The sequence below is a fragment of the Xyrauchen texanus genome, chromosome 3 (assembly GCF_025860055.1).
Source record: "Xyrauchen texanus isolate HMW12.3.18 chromosome 3, RBS_HiC_50CHRs, whole genome shotgun sequence".
Classification (NCBI taxonomy): Eukaryota; Metazoa; Chordata; class Actinopteri; order Cypriniformes; family Catostomidae; genus Xyrauchen; species Xyrauchen texanus.
In genome coordinates, this window is record NC_068278.1 from 11,465,222 (window position 1) to 11,480,908 (window position 15,687).

The 15,687-nt window shown below is 35.4% G+C and overlaps 1 protein-coding gene and 1 long non-coding RNA gene across 2 annotated transcripts; one reads left to right on the top strand and one right to left on the bottom strand.

Moving 5' to 3' along the window:
* Positions 1-2,161: 2,161 nt before the first annotated feature.
* On the bottom strand, positions 2,162-6,074 carry LOC127632097 (uncharacterized). The gene is made up of 3 exons (XR_007969045.1): positions 5,932-6,074; positions 4,428-4,556; positions 2,162-3,893 (listed from the first exon to the last, which is right to left on the bottom strand). It is a non-coding gene; the product is annotated as an uncharacterized LOC127632097 (long non-coding RNA).
* Positions 6,075-9,090: 3,016 nt separating this feature from the next.
* On the top strand, positions 9,091-14,665 carry fkbp6 (FKBP prolyl isomerase 6). The gene is made up of 8 exons (XM_052111962.1): positions 9,091-9,169; positions 10,383-10,500; positions 11,096-11,185; positions 11,282-11,484; positions 11,703-11,822; positions 13,404-13,601; positions 13,951-14,060; positions 14,141-14,665. The coding sequence occupies exons 1-8, from the start codon at positions 9,095-9,097 to the stop codon at positions 14,217-14,219; spliced, it is 993 nt and encodes a 330-aa protein (XP_051967922.1). The 5' UTR covers positions 9,091-9,094; the 3' UTR covers positions 14,220-14,665.
* The last annotated feature ends 1,022 nt before the right edge of the window (positions 14,666-15,687 follow it).

Below are 15,687 nucleotides of genomic sequence, written 5' to 3' on the forward strand. Positions count from 1 at the left end.
ATTTTTCTTTTCACTGCTACAAGGCCCATGAGTAATTTCTTGCCCTTTAGGTTCTTATTCTTCTCTATCTCCTTTTTTGCTTTCTCATGAAGACTTTTAGCCTACTCTATAGTTTTGAATGTTTCTATTGACCAACTTTAACTTATTTATTTTCAGAGCAATTCTGTGTAGATACCATGAAATGTGATTTATATATACACTCACCTAAAGGATTATTAGGAACACCTGTTCAATTTCTCATTAATGCAATTATCTAAACAACCAATCACATGGCAGTTGCTTCAATGCATTTAGGGGTGTGGTCCTGGTCAAGACAATCTCCTGAACTCCAAACTGAATGTCAGAATGGGAAAGAAAGGTGATTTAAGCAATTTTGAGTGTGGCATGGTTGTTGGTGCCAGACGGGCCGGTCTGAGTATTTCACAATCTGCTCAGTTACTGGGATTTTCACGCACAACCATTTCTAGGGTTTACAAAGAATGGTGTGAAAAGGGAAAAACATCCAGTATGCAGCAGTCCTGTGGGCTGAAAATGCCTTGTTGATGCTAGAGGTCAGAGGAGAATGGGCCGACTGATTCAAGCTGATAGAAGTGCAACTTTGCCTGAAATAACCACTCGTTACAACCGAGGTATGCAGCAAAGCATTTGTGAAGCCACAACACGCACAACCTTGAGGCGGATGGGCTACAACAGCAGAAGACCCCACCGGGTACCACTCATCTCCACTACAAATAGGAAAAAGAGGCTACAATTTGCAAGAGTTCACCAAAATTGGACAGTTGAAGACTGGAAAAATGTTGCCTGGTCTGATGAGTCTCGATTTCTGTTGAGACATTCAGATGGTAGAGTCAGAATTTGGCGTAAACAGAATGAGAACATGGATCCATCATGCCTTGTTACCACTGTGCAGGCTGGTGGTGGTGGTGTAATGGTGTGGGGGATATTTTCTTGGCACACTTTAGGCCCCTTAGTGCCAATTGTGCATCGTTTAAATGCCACGGCCTACCTGAGCATTGTTTCTGACCATGTCCATCCCTTTATGGCCACCATGTACCCATCCTCTGATGGCTACTTCCAGCAGGATAATGCACCATGTCACAAAGCTTGAATCATTTCAAATTGGTTTCTTGAACATGACAATGAGTTCACTGTACTAAAATGGCCCCCACAGTCACCAGCTCTCAACCCAATAGAGCATCTTTGGGATGTGGTGGAACGGGAGCTTCGTGCCCTGGATGTGCATCCCACAAATCTCCATCAACTGCAAGATGCTATCCTATCAATATGGGCCAACATTTCTAAAGAATGCTTTCAGCACCTTGTTGAATCAATGCCACGTAGAATTAAGGCAGTTCTGAAGGTGAAAGGGGGTCAAACACAGTATTAGTATGGTGTTCCTAATAATCCTTTAGGTGAGTGTATATATAAATGTTTTGACCAATATCAAAGTTTATTTACAGTACATAATATGCCAGTTGAACATGACAAATAACACTGTTAAATGTTCAAATTAGCCTTCATATCAACAATATATAATGCAATGGAAAAAAAGAAGACACAAATCATCAAACAATAATAATTTATTTGGTCATATAGAGGAGCAAACAAATACAGTACACAGTAGTTGACTACAGCAAAAGTCCTCCTGAAAGATTATCCATGACAAAGAGATTGGTTACTCTCTTCTCTGCAGTAGTTTTAATGCTCTATTATATAGTTGGGTGTGACCAGTACATTCCTATTGGAAATATACTGATTGCTTTATTGCATTTGACTGAGAAAATTGTGATTAGGGATAGATGCTTAAGGACATTTCAAAGTATAAACCACAAGGTTGCAACACAACTGATGATTTTCACTTCCTTCCCAATTTATATAGCACATTTGAACCAAACATGAGAACCAACCAGCCCTTGGGGCATGACTTCATGAAAGGTAATAACAACTTTGATGGGTTTACAAGTCAAAAATATAGAATTATGATTTTAGTATATAAACTTTTTATTATTATATATATATATATATATATATATATATATATATATATATATATATATATATATATATATATATATATATATATATATTTATAACTGAAATTATCAAAATATTATAAACTATTATATTATAAAATGATATAAACTATTATATTAATCTTGTATGTTACACCGATGTTAGCACAATGCACAGAAAAAGGGATGTTGTGCACTGGACCTTGCTTTTCTTCTTCTTTTGTTTACATACCAAACTATCAGCACTATTTACATGGAGATCAAGTCTTTCGTGGTAGCCTTTTCGGTAAAGTCATGTTTATATGACAAAGTTACAGCACACCAAATGAGTTTTGGTGAACAACCTTCCCTGCAATCTTGAATGCAATTATAATGCAAACAATCTTAAAACTCCTTGAGTTAACCATGAATGTGCATGATTGTGCATTTTTAAGTATTTTAAAGGTGCACGCAGTCATTTTTTCCCCTCATTTAAAAAGTTTTACTTGAAAAGAAATTAATAGTACTTTTAAAACATGTGTGAAATTGTGACCACTCATGTGAGATGAAGAGTTTGGTCATATCAGTAGCCTTATAAGAGCTCTTTTATTCTACATGGGGCAGGGGCGCCTCATGGGGGCAGCCATATTAGCATCACATGACCAGCTGAATACCACTCGCTTAATCTCAATAACTGCCCTGTAATCGTACACTTTCATTCATGGATCAAATGAATCCTGGTTTATTGGGTTTAGTGAATTTCTTAAATGGCATCTGAAACTGAAAACCACTGTGTTTGAATGATGCAGCATCCAGACCACTAGGTGTCAGTGTAAGCCCATGTTAGCCACTTCGACATTCCTCAAAAAATTACTTAGTGCACCTTTAAACATATCAAATGACACTAAACAATCTAAGTGTGTATTCCATCAGAAGTGATATTCCCTATTCCCATCAAAAGACTTTACCATCCACTGCGAGAGCTTTGAAAGGCTGACAGGTGTGGGGCACAGAAATAAGGGTAATTCAGAACTCACACTTCAAGTCATTTTTATTGGAAATTCAGTTTGAAGCGATCTTAAAGCATGACTATCACGATTGTTCTCCCTTCAAAGTGCCCTTCTTAGGGTGATTTATCCCGTTTGGAACGCAGTCTATGTAGTTTGACAAAAAAGTTACTGAAAATTCTTTCTAATAATTAATTTTCTCTCATCTTAGCTTAGATATATCATAAAACATAATCAATAAATGTCAGCTAAACATGTTGCCCCCAACCCAGAAACATCTAACCCATAAAAACTATGGTCAAACTTTATATTATGTGTTTTAACTACTATGTACTAACAGTAAAATACATACAATACAATGTACTTATTGTGTAAGGTTGTATGGGTAGGTTTAGAGGTAGGGTAATTTAATGCAGGTACTTTAAATGTAAGTGCACTGCAACAACATGTATGTACATAATAAGTACCTTGTATCAAATGCTTAAGTACATAGTTAAAGACACCTAATATACAGTAAAGTGGGTCCTAAACAGTCTACAAAAACAAGAAAAGACTTCTCCACAGTAATATTGGTTTTGTTGAGACAAAAGAGGTTCCAAGTGTTGGTAAAGTCAGTCATACTCCCCTGAACAAACTGACAGTTCTGGTGTAGTAGTGGGGATTTGTCCTCTTCTTGTTCCAGTCCAAGTTGATGCTATGGCTCTTCAAAGACACTTTCTACTTCTGAGAGCCTGTGATCATATTTGTCTTTGGTGACGAGCATGGCAATCACCACAGCAATTATAATAGCAGCTGAGACTATTAAGATGCTTAAATGTCCTTTATTATCCCGCATGTACTGCATTTTCTGGTTCACTTTCAGCTTTGTTGCATTTTTTAGCTTTGCAGTTTTACTCTGAAAAACAATGTTAAATAGAACTGGATGAGAATTATTGATTGTCTCCTTAAACACAAAGACGCAGATTGTTTGAGAGTGTGTGCAAATGTCATTCCACAATAGAGTTTTGTTGATATGGCAATTCAGGGCAGAGAACTGCAAATATAGAGTTTCATAGAATATTCAAAACACTAATGTTGATGTTTATATGTTGTAGGTTTATACTGTACATAACAATTATACCAGGAATATTATGACTGCCACTTGAATGAACACAAATAGACTGTCCAATTGTTTAGAGATGCACTTAGGCTTAGAGTTCCTGCATGGGTTCAATTTCCAGGGAGCACACATACTGATAAAATGTATACACTGAATGCAGTTTGGATAAAAGTGTCTGCATAAATGCAATGTACAAGTAAATCAGAGGACATGCAGATTTAATTGTGATGAATCGGGATGTATTCAATCTAGATTATGACATGCATCATATTGCAAGTTACATGCCAATATCAGACTCTATTTCAGGGGACACAGATGAACATTACTCACAGTGGACTGAAGTTGCTCAGCTCTCTGATCCTTGAGTTTTCCTTCACGTTCTTCTGCTTTATTTGCATGATCCAGCATAATGACTTTCACATCCTCTGCCTCCCTCTGAGCACTTTTAATTTTGCTATCCTAAAACAGATACAAGTAATGAGAGAATTTAAGGCCACGTGCTTGCCGATAACCAGTGTGTGCAACATGGTGCATGACATTGCTGTGCATTTCTGGTGCTTTAAATACATAGGACATTTCTGTTGAAAACGAGTATGCATAATTTATTTATAACAGAATAATGTTGCGAAATAAAAACGTACAAAACGAATTAGCGAGGCCTACAATTGTACATTAAATGACATGCAGGGGCCTCAAAATGTGTTCAGACTATGATGTATTGTCTTAATGTAACAGGTGTATTTTATCACAGTAACTGTGGAAATGTTCCACCAAGTAAAAAAAAAAAAAAATTATAATTTTAATTTCTATCAGTTTATCTATAGTTTTTCTAATTTGCCAAATTTATTTTTGCTTGAAAATTGTGCTTGTGCTATATTTCTTAAAAATAAATGCCCCTTGGCAACAGTGTCTAAATACATTTGGACCATTGTATTTCCATGTACTGTATGTATTTACACTGATTTTTATTTGTATTTTTTGGTGGTGGTGGTGGTGAAGTAAAATAGCAGAAAAATACTTTCTACACTGAATATGTTAGTTTAAGTGCAAACATGAAAATATTAAGTAAATTCTACATTTGTACTCAATTCAAGTATGCTCTAGCTTATAACTGATAAAGAATGATTACGAACAATCATAAATAATGTTTACAGTAAATATTATTTATGATTGTTTGTTATCTTTAAAATGCATCATCATGCGCCAATCAATCCTAAAGTATTAAACCTTGTCAGATTTATTCGCTAATTTGAGTACATTTGACTTAACTTTTCGAAGCTGGTGTTCCCAGTTGAATAATTAATGAGCTTGCATGGTTTCACTGTTTGCAAGTGTATTTACACTGTTTTTATTGTTGATTTGATGTTTTGTTTAGTATTTTCTTGCTTTGTAATTTTAAAGTAAATTTTCTACTCAAAAGTAACTGGTCATGATAAAAATAATTATCTGTTGATGGTTACCTTCATCGTGATTTGTGCAAAATGCACTATGTTTTTTTAAGTACATCAGATTACATTTTTTTATTACAGGATTAAAACAAAATCTTACTAGTCAATTTTTCAGTGTAGTTAAATGTTACATTTTGTCTTTAAAATGTCAAAATATAACATAAAATAATCTTTCCTGCCACCTGATCATTTTAAAATCACGCCTCGATTGTATTGTGATAAGCTACTGTTTGACCCACATGAACAAAAACGAAAACACTCATGCCAAGGATTGCCAACAGGTAAAACGTGCATACAGTTCGCAAAAAATTTGGCAAGCATACATACCTTCAAAGTGTTTAACCTAATATCTTATTCTACAGTGAAACAGTGACAAACAAGCTCACCATTATGCAGCACTACCGCGTTGAAGATCGTGTTTGTTGCTTTCTTGACTGCGATGATGATGCAGAAAGAGAAAACAGATCAAGTGAGAGCAAAGTCCAAATAGCTTTAAATACAGCACAAGACACTCCTCACTTGAGCAGCGCCTCCTTTGTGAAGTGTGAAGAAGGAAGTGCTTTTCATTAACATCTTCCTGCATGTATATAAACATCTGTTATCGATCACTATTAATGTCTTGATTAGGCTAATCGCACCTCAACAAGGGGGATCTTGCCCCAGGCAGAGGGTTTTACTCCCTTACTTTTAATCATTTTACATTTTGTGAAATGCCAACTTAATTATTTATTATACGTTTCTATTTATGTCCCGTGATGATGTATCAGATAAAATAATAATAAAAAAAAAATTAAAAAAATAAAAATAAATAAATAATAAAAAAAATAAATAAAAAAAAAAAAATATATATATATATATATATATATATATATATATATATATATATATATATATATATATATATATATATATATATATATATATATAGAATTATTATTTTTTTTAACTTTTTGGCAAAATATGACGATCCCTTGCGAAGGACTCCTTTCCTAAAATATAAAGCCAGCTGTTCGTTTTAATGTATAACATCCAATTTATAATGTGTGAGAAAAATGGTTAGTTACGTGATATTATAAACACAATATTCTGTTTTAAAAATTAATTATTACATATTTGTATATTGTTATTATTGTATATTATATATTTTATATTGTTATTGCACTAAAGATAAACAGAAAGTAGTAAAATATAACCTTTTTTAAATATCTGTAAAATATTTACTTTTTATTAGCACATATTTTTTTTGCCTAATAGCCTATTAGAGCAATATTTACGGAAGAGGATTAGGGCCAAGCAATAATAAAAAAATAAAACCATCTCGAGATTAAAGTCATTATAATGCGAGATAAAACTCGTTAAATTTCGAGAAAAAAGTCGAAATACAATCTTGACGAGTTTTTCTCGAAACACAACGACTTTATTCTCGATATTTAATGAGTTTATTCTCAAGATTGTATTTCGACTTTTTTCTCGAAATTTAAGGACTTTAATCTCGAGATGGCTTTATTTTTTTATTTTTTTTTATTGCTTGGCCCTAATCCTCTTCCGAAAACCTGTAGAGAAATGATTTTAATTCAATTCAAATTTATTTTTATAACAATTTTCACTATGAATATTGTTCCAAAGCAGCTTTACAGAGAATATTGCTTTACAACCCCCACTGTGCAAGATAACTGTGACAGTGAGTGGAGAAACTCTCTAGAAATATATAATCTATTCAAATCTAATCTAATCTAATCTAATCTAATCTAATCTAATCTAATCTAATCTAATCTAATCTGATCTAATCAAAAGTATGTGTTGCAAAGGAAGGAACTATTTATAGATTATTTGTATTTATTACTGTTAAAAATCTCAATACAATAAAGTATTCATGATTTAACCTTTTTACTTAAAAAAATAAAAGAATATATGTGCACTTGTTTTGTCTGAGATTTTTACAGACCCCCTTGAGGCCCTGGTTGATGATGCATCATCATCCTATGCAAAACAAATATCTAAATTTATAGTTTAAGAATCACAATAATATTAAAATCAGAATTGCAGATCCACATAACAAACACTGAATATTGAATATAGATATGTGCAATATACACATCAAAACCAATAATAGTAATAAAAACAATATATGTATGATAAAAGCAGTATGTGCAGATGGTAGTGCCTGCCTTTATGTGCTGTTCACCTGTCACACAGAGGTGAGCTGTTGTACAGTGCTATGATGAATAATAACTTATGATTTCCTAAAACGTTCTTTATGACAGCGGAGCTGAATGAGCACACGTTGTGTCATGGAGAGGGTGAGATGGATTGTCCATGATGAAGAGCAGTTTGTTCAGCGACTGCTCCTCACTGACTCAAACGTCTCCATATTTTGACCAGTGATAGTTCCGGCCTTGCTAATGAGTTTATTAATCCTGCTGGCATCTCTGGCACTGATGCTGCACCCCAGCATACCACAGCCCAGTAGATGGCACTCACAACCACAGGCTGGTAGAAGATCTCCAGCATCTTAGTGCAAACAACTGAGCTTCCGCAGAAAATAGTGTCTGCTCATCCCCTTCTTGTACACAGAGTCAGTGTTGGTTTTTGATGAAAACTTGTTACACGCAGTATACACAAAAACAATAACACATTCCCTAGGTTTTTAGGACTCTAGATAGGATTCAAGAATCAAACAATTGACCCCCGCACACACACACACATACACACACACACACACACACACACACATTTTTTCTCACCCACACCTATTATATCGCTTCTGAAGACATAAAGTTAACCAATGGAGTCTTATGGATTACTTTTTTCTGCCTTTATGTGCTTTTTGGAGCTTCAAAGTTCTAACCAGTATTCACTTGCATTGGACCTACAGAGCTGAAATATTCTTCTAAAAATCTTCATTTGTGTTCAGCAGAAGAAAGAAAGTCATACACATTTGGGATCACATGAGGATGAGAAAATAATGAGAGGATTTTCATTTTTGGGTAAAATATCACTTTTATATATTTTGTGATAAAAGCATAGTTCTGTAAAAAAGTTAACATCGTATAATGTGCTTTTATTCATGTTTTTCAGAAGTAATGTAAAATATGAATGGTAGACTTTTGAAACATGTTATTAAATTGACTTTTTGTTCATGCATTTCGGAAAAGTCGTCCATGTTTTGTGTAGTTTTTCTATTGCATTTACATGACTTTACCAGCAGATGTCCTCAGCGCGCGGTGTTTCGAGCTCTTCGAATAAGTGAATCGTTTTGCGTATCAAATGATTCAGTTGATTCAAAGTTCAGAAAGCATCGTTTCCCTATTCCTAATAAACGCAACATTTGTAAAATAGCCGGTATATGCATTCCTGTGACCTAAAAACACATCTAAACCTTGGTAAACTCAGACAAAATGAGACTCTCGTGGTTTATTGCTTACTTTGGACAGATATATTTTAACTTTATGGCCGCTAGTTGGCGTCGGTTTCGCGGTCACTAACAAATGACAAATCAACAGCAGATTTCCCATTTCAGAAAGTTTCTGTTTTTGTAAAACACACACAATGTCGACAAACGGCAGCACCTCGAGAATATTACAGTTTTTAGCCCCAGAGGAGCGCCATTTGTTCGGAATTGAGGTAAAGGTGCAAAGCAGGTTTGTTGTTGATGGTGAATGATTATAAATGTACAAGGCGCACGAGCAAACTACTTCTCTTTACATGTGCTTTTAATGCTATTTCAGTAAGCGTAATTTTCTCTACAGCACACCTGCTCGAAAGCTTTACTGGCTGACTTTAGAGTTAAAACAATAGCTTTGTAACTGCCAATTTGGTCGCCTGGCATGTAAACGTGATGTCTAACAATATTAGTGTTTCAGTGCATCCACAAATACCATGGCAATGTGTTTTTCCATGTGTTTCGGACATGGCAGTACTATGATATTCTTTGAAGTGCCATATAAATACCATGGGACATGAATATGATTCTCCATACCATTTCAAAGTACCGTTGTATTACCATCTGTTACCATTACTGTCGTATGGTACCACAACAGTCATTATTTGCTAAGAGTCTCAATGGGACCTCCTGAGTTTACTCATTTGACAGCAAATTAAAGTGGTAGTTAAGCCGAAAATGAAAATTCTCTCTGACTTTCTTCTCATGAACGCAAACAAAGATTTTCAGAAGAATAATTCAGCTCTGCTGGTTCTTACAATGCAAGTGAATGTGATTAAAAATTGAAAGCCACAAAAGCAGTATAAAATTAATCCACAAGTCTCCAGTGGTTTAATCCATGTCTTCAGAAGCTATATAGGTGTGGGTGAGAAACAGATCAATATTTAAGACCTTTTTTACTATAAATTTTCCTTTCTGCCCAGTAGGTGGCGATTATGCAAGAAGAATGCAAATCACCAAAAACAAAAGAAGAAGAATGTAAAGTAGGGTAAAACATTTTTTGTATCTGTTTCTCACCCACACCTATCATATAGTTTCTGAAGACATGGATTTAACACACTGGAGTCTTATAGATTACTTTTATGCTGCCTTTATGTACATTTTGGAGCTTCAAATTTCTGGTCTCCATTCACTTGCATTGTATGGACCAATAGAGCTGAAATATTCTAAATTGTGTTCAGCAGAAGAAAGTGAGTCATACACATCTGGGATGGCATGAGGGCAATTAAATGAGATAATTTTAACTTGGTGATTAGTGGAGTTTCATGTTGAGTAATAACGGCTAAATATGCCATCATATGTATTTATAAATATTAACTGTTATATCAATTATAAAAACAGTTTTATTTAAATTAGATAAGCTAAAACATGATCTAATAAATGTTTATGTTTTAGACTCCTTTCCAGCGTCTTGCTTGGCAAATGCAAGACATATTAGGGGATGGAGGAGTTCTCAAAGAGGTGATCCATGCAGGGGAAGGTCCACCCATACCCTTGCATGCTTCAGTATCAAGTAAATGACAAGGCTGAATGTGGTTTTAATGTAGCTGTCAGTCACAGTTTTAGCATCTTGCGTATGATAGTCAAGTTTAGAGATTAATGATTAGCACATATACCTTTATGTCACAGGTTCTTTTTGGGTAAATTTCACAGACCTGGTTAAGAACATGCCCATATTCAAATCAAAATAATTATATTGTTTAGATTGAAAAATTGGATTAATGCTTAGTACGTTTTTTTAAATCATTGTATTTCAGTAATGAGAATTTTATGAGAATCACCATTGCAAATAATGTGAATTACGAAAAAAACCCAAAAAACATTGACACATTTCTGTAATGATAATTTAATGGGAAAATGGGCTTCTTGGACCTGAAAATAATACAGAACAATGCAATGTTCAAAATCTTAATGTTCCAAAAATAGACTACATTTTATTTATTCATAATATCATTTGCAATGTTTTTGTTTTTTTTAATTTAGGGGTCAAATGAGACCTAGACACCTTATTGTGGGATTCTCCCTTAAAGTTTTAGTTCAATTTCTACAATGTAGTATCTGTATATATTTAACATTTACAACAAGAGTAAGTTTAATTTCATCCACAGTTAATTTTTCTGGTTTTCTTGAGTATTCTGACGCACCATTCGAGACAACCAGCCACTTAAAATATCCACGAATGATGAAGCTTGGTCGAGGTAAGGTGGATATTTCTATTATGATCATAATCATCATGATTCTCCTGCATTTTGTCTTTGTCCTAAATGCCACTCAAATCAGCTCTTTCCCCATAGATGTTACTTTGTATGGCCTAGAGCTCGGCCTTCTTACTATGAGGAAAGGCGAGTTCTCTCGTTTTCTTTTCAAGCCCAAATATGCCTATGGGGACCTTGGCTGCCCCCCACACATACCTCCATTTGCCACAATCCTCTATGAGGTGCAAGTCCTCGATTTCTTGGACACCGCAAAAGTGGATGATTTCATGGATTTGACTCTGGTAAGATTTTTTGAATTTGGCCTCCTCATTTAATTAAATGCTTTGTAAAATGGCCAATTCCTAGATTTTTACACATTTAATGATCTGGGCTCTGTTGGGAAAATGTTACCTGGCTATTTTTATTAATTATTAAAAATATTGAATAATTTTTGTGTATCATTAATATGTGTGGTTGGTTTGTTGTATCTGAGATTGTTATTTTAAAAATGGTTTCTTAGGAAGAGCAGAACACTGTCCCACTCTCAACGTTGCTGAATGTGGTGGACACACAGCGCAGCTTTGGCAATCTCTGCTTCAATAAGAAGAGATATGAAGATGCCCGAGAGAGATACAAGCAGGTTCTGTGCTTTCTGATCCATTACGTCATTCTCCCGTCTCAGTCTTGAGAGTTTTAACTGAGCTTTTGCTTTGCACGTGCATGTGTACTTGTTAAAAAATGTTTTAGTTTACATCTACTCACCATTATTTCGTTTGTTGCGTGGAACACAGTAGGAGATATTTTGTAAAATGTCCAATAGAGCTGTCAGAAGAGCCAAAATTCGAAAACATTAATTTAGTTAGGGAGGAAAAGTTACAAGACATCAGTGATCAACAGATTTTTACATCAACCATGTCCCCTAAGTCCACAAGAGGGCGCAAAAATGGCGCGTGTTGTGTGTGTGTGTGTGGGGGGGGGGGTTCTAGGGGGGCCTCAGACCCCTTGAGTGCAACAGGAGACCCCACTTGAATTCTTGGGGAGCTGGGGGCTTTTTTCATATCAACTTTCCATTATTTATTTGATTTATTTATTTTTGCTCCAAAATGGTATGTAATGTTTTTGTACATAATTTTTCCATTTCCCTTGGCATTGTTTTATCTTCATTCACAAGTTGCTTCTAATGGTAAATACCTGAACAAATAGTGTATATATTTTAATACAGGCCTATGTATTAGAATTTATAATGATTTTAATATATTTATCATAATATATGTTTATAAATATGTTTTGTTTCCTGCCTTTCCAAAATCAGTTACTTAGGGTCCATGTCAGCCAGTCCACCGACACAGCTCCCAACCCCCCTCACCATGGAGAAAGTCAATGTGTATTTTGCTCCCTGGGCACAACAAATACATATAAACAAAACAACACCTTGTTCTATTGCAATGTCTCGCACAGGTCTGTTCGGATAGGATCATGGACAACAGGGAAAGAACAATGGCATAGTTTTCGCTACATTGAAATTGTATCAGTGGTCACCCAAGCTAAATTTCGGGCCACCGAGGCAAATTTATATGCTCTAAAAATGCTTCTCATCTGCAATGCGATATTTTCGCGGTGCGATTGATGCCTGATTTTTGCGCATGTATTGTGAGCCATCACAGAACAACTCTCGTCAATGATCTACTCTGCTCTAATCTACTGTGTCCTTGGAGTGAGCCCGCATCAACCGGGCTTACCTCTATATTGCGGCGCAGACCTTAAAACTGATGCACCCCATTAGAATTCTAGTTTGAATTTTCTAGTTCACAGTAAAATGTTCTAACAGTAAACAGCCTCGACATGCTTAACGGGACTGAGCAAGGGGGAAAACAACAGTTTTATCTACTTAAATTATACTTTTATGGTGCTTTTTTGGCATTTTTAGAACTCGCCAGCACCAGTCAATTTCATTGAATGGAAAAGAACAGCTTGGACATTCTGCATAATTTCTTCTTTTGTGCTACTTAGAGAAATTCTTTATCATAAACGTAAAGTGTTTAAATGTTAAAGCTGGTTTCCTATACACATATGTTAATTGGGCTAACGATGTGGGCTAGCAAGTATTCTCTTGTGATAGTCACCATGAGTAAAGTAATAAAATAAGGGACCTTCTAAATCTGTGTGTGGAAAACTGACCTTTGATTTTTCCCTTATAACATCACATTGGTCCATGGTACAGGCCGTGACACTTTTGCAGAATCGTGTGCCAGTGGACGAAAAAGAGAAGAAGCATCTTGAGGAGGTTAAGTTACCATTCCTGCTCAACCTCTCACTCACATACCACAGAATGGAGAAACCTCAGAAAGCCCTTTGCTATGGTCAGAAAGCCCTGGACATAAGCCCTCACAACACCAAAGCACTCTTCCGCTGTGGCCAGGTTGGAGCCGTTATATGTCCTTTATTGATTATCTGAACAAAATGTTTTAAAAAGGTAAAAGGATTTACTTTACAAATTTTTTGAATTTATATATATTTTTTCTGTGTTAATGTGGGGTACTGAGGGTTAAATATACTTAACTGTGGCATTATTAAAATAATGCCATAATGCAAAAAGTCTTAAATCGGCTTGATTTTCTTTATGCAAAATATAATATCTTATCTTTTTCTATTTATTTTGAGGTCAAATATGAGCAGGACATTTCTTTGATCTAGACACTTTTCATGAGATTTGACTAAATATACTGATTTATTTCCTTTCAATCAATTTCCTTTCATTTTTTTATTAGGCCTGTTTGGAGATGAAAGACTATGAGAAGGCACAAGATTACCTCATACTTGCTCAATCAAAAAAGCCATTTGATCCCGACATCAATACCTTGCTGAAAACGCTTGCTCTGTAAGTTTGTGAAGTGTAAAGTCTTTTATATGTGAATGTTAAAAGGTGGTAAACTAAACAAATCTGCCAATCCTTTACAGCTGCTATAAAGACTATTTGGACAAAGAGAGAGATATGTGCTCCAAGATGTTCTCAGCTTTAAAGCCAACAGAAAAGTAAAGAGTTTCCTCACCATTTGATCCACAAGTGGGCAGTAAAAGCACAATTATATAGTCATTTTGGATTGAATGGCCAACATTTGTCAAGTGTTGTCAAACATTTTATTGATGATTTTTTTCTTTTTTATTATTTGTGTGTATATATAGCTTTGCTATATAACTACAGCTCTCTGTACACTGTATTACTGAGCTAAACTGGGCTATATTACAACAAACAACTTTGCAGCATGACGAGATACTGGTCATTTTCTCACATATTTGCAGTTTTTCAGTAATGTTCAGTTTTCTGCACATGTAGTTGATAAAGTTTCGTATAAGTCATATTCATTTCTCATTATTTCACATTAATTTCAATAATTTTTATATGCCATCAAATGCATGTAACTGCAATGCAACTGACCAAGCATTTTGTATGTTTTAGGTTTGATAATGTTGAACAATTCAATTAATAAGACGTTCTGCTTCACTTAGTGTGTTCTGAATTTTCCTTCGAGTTATATAAAAGTTGATTTGTATGTATAACTATGCTACTGTATAAGTTTAAAAATACTTTTGTTTGTGTTTACTCAAATTAAACAAAACAAGTGACCACAAGCTATAGTCATTATACATGGTGTCCTTTCACGCCAGCAAGCTCATTGCAAGAAAGTGTCTTTCAATGTTTCATTCTGTTCACCGTTTTATTCACCGTATTATGAAAATTCTAAAATGTTTTAGTTTTACTGGCAATAAGTCCATTTTTGTTCAGATTTTCAAGAGATTTTGCCAGTCCACCAAAAACATTAGCAATAGAAATGCCCACAAGCGACATCAAGCAATAAAGTCACTGCGTGTTTGTACAGGGCTTAAGTCCCAGACCGGAATGATAGCGGGGTTTTTGCCCACGGACAAACCACCCAAGGGGGTAATGGCCGATCGCACTGGCAGTGACATACCCTTAAAATGTGGATGGAGTAAGACTTGCTTCCAAGTGATCTTTCAAAAAGCAGCAAGTGCTCTTTCACAGGTCAATGTGCTGGGTCCTTACAACGGTAGGAACACCAGCCAGGTAAAAGTGGCCAATTTAAAGGCATACAGCTGCCTTGTTGAAGGTGCCCTGGCCTGCAGTGTGGTGTCGAACACAGGCTGCGACAACCTTAGTGTGTCAGATGAGCCCCGTTCAGGAGACTAATATGAAAGCTCCACAGCTACGGCTGAGGATGCCAGATTGTGCCTTGAACTTGCGATAGCAGATCCCTCCTCAAATAAATTTCCCACGACGGAGTATCCAACAACTCTACCAGCTTCGGGAAACAAGGGCTGTTATGCCACTTCAGCACAACTGACAGCACTGATTCCTTGTCTTCCCAAACCTTGCAGAGTGCAGCAAGTTGACAGGAGGGAATGTATATTGCACTTCGCTAGCGATTTGTGATCTATAGCATCCAAGTTGGAGCTATTTATGTGCGGCAAAAACTGCAGTGTTGTCC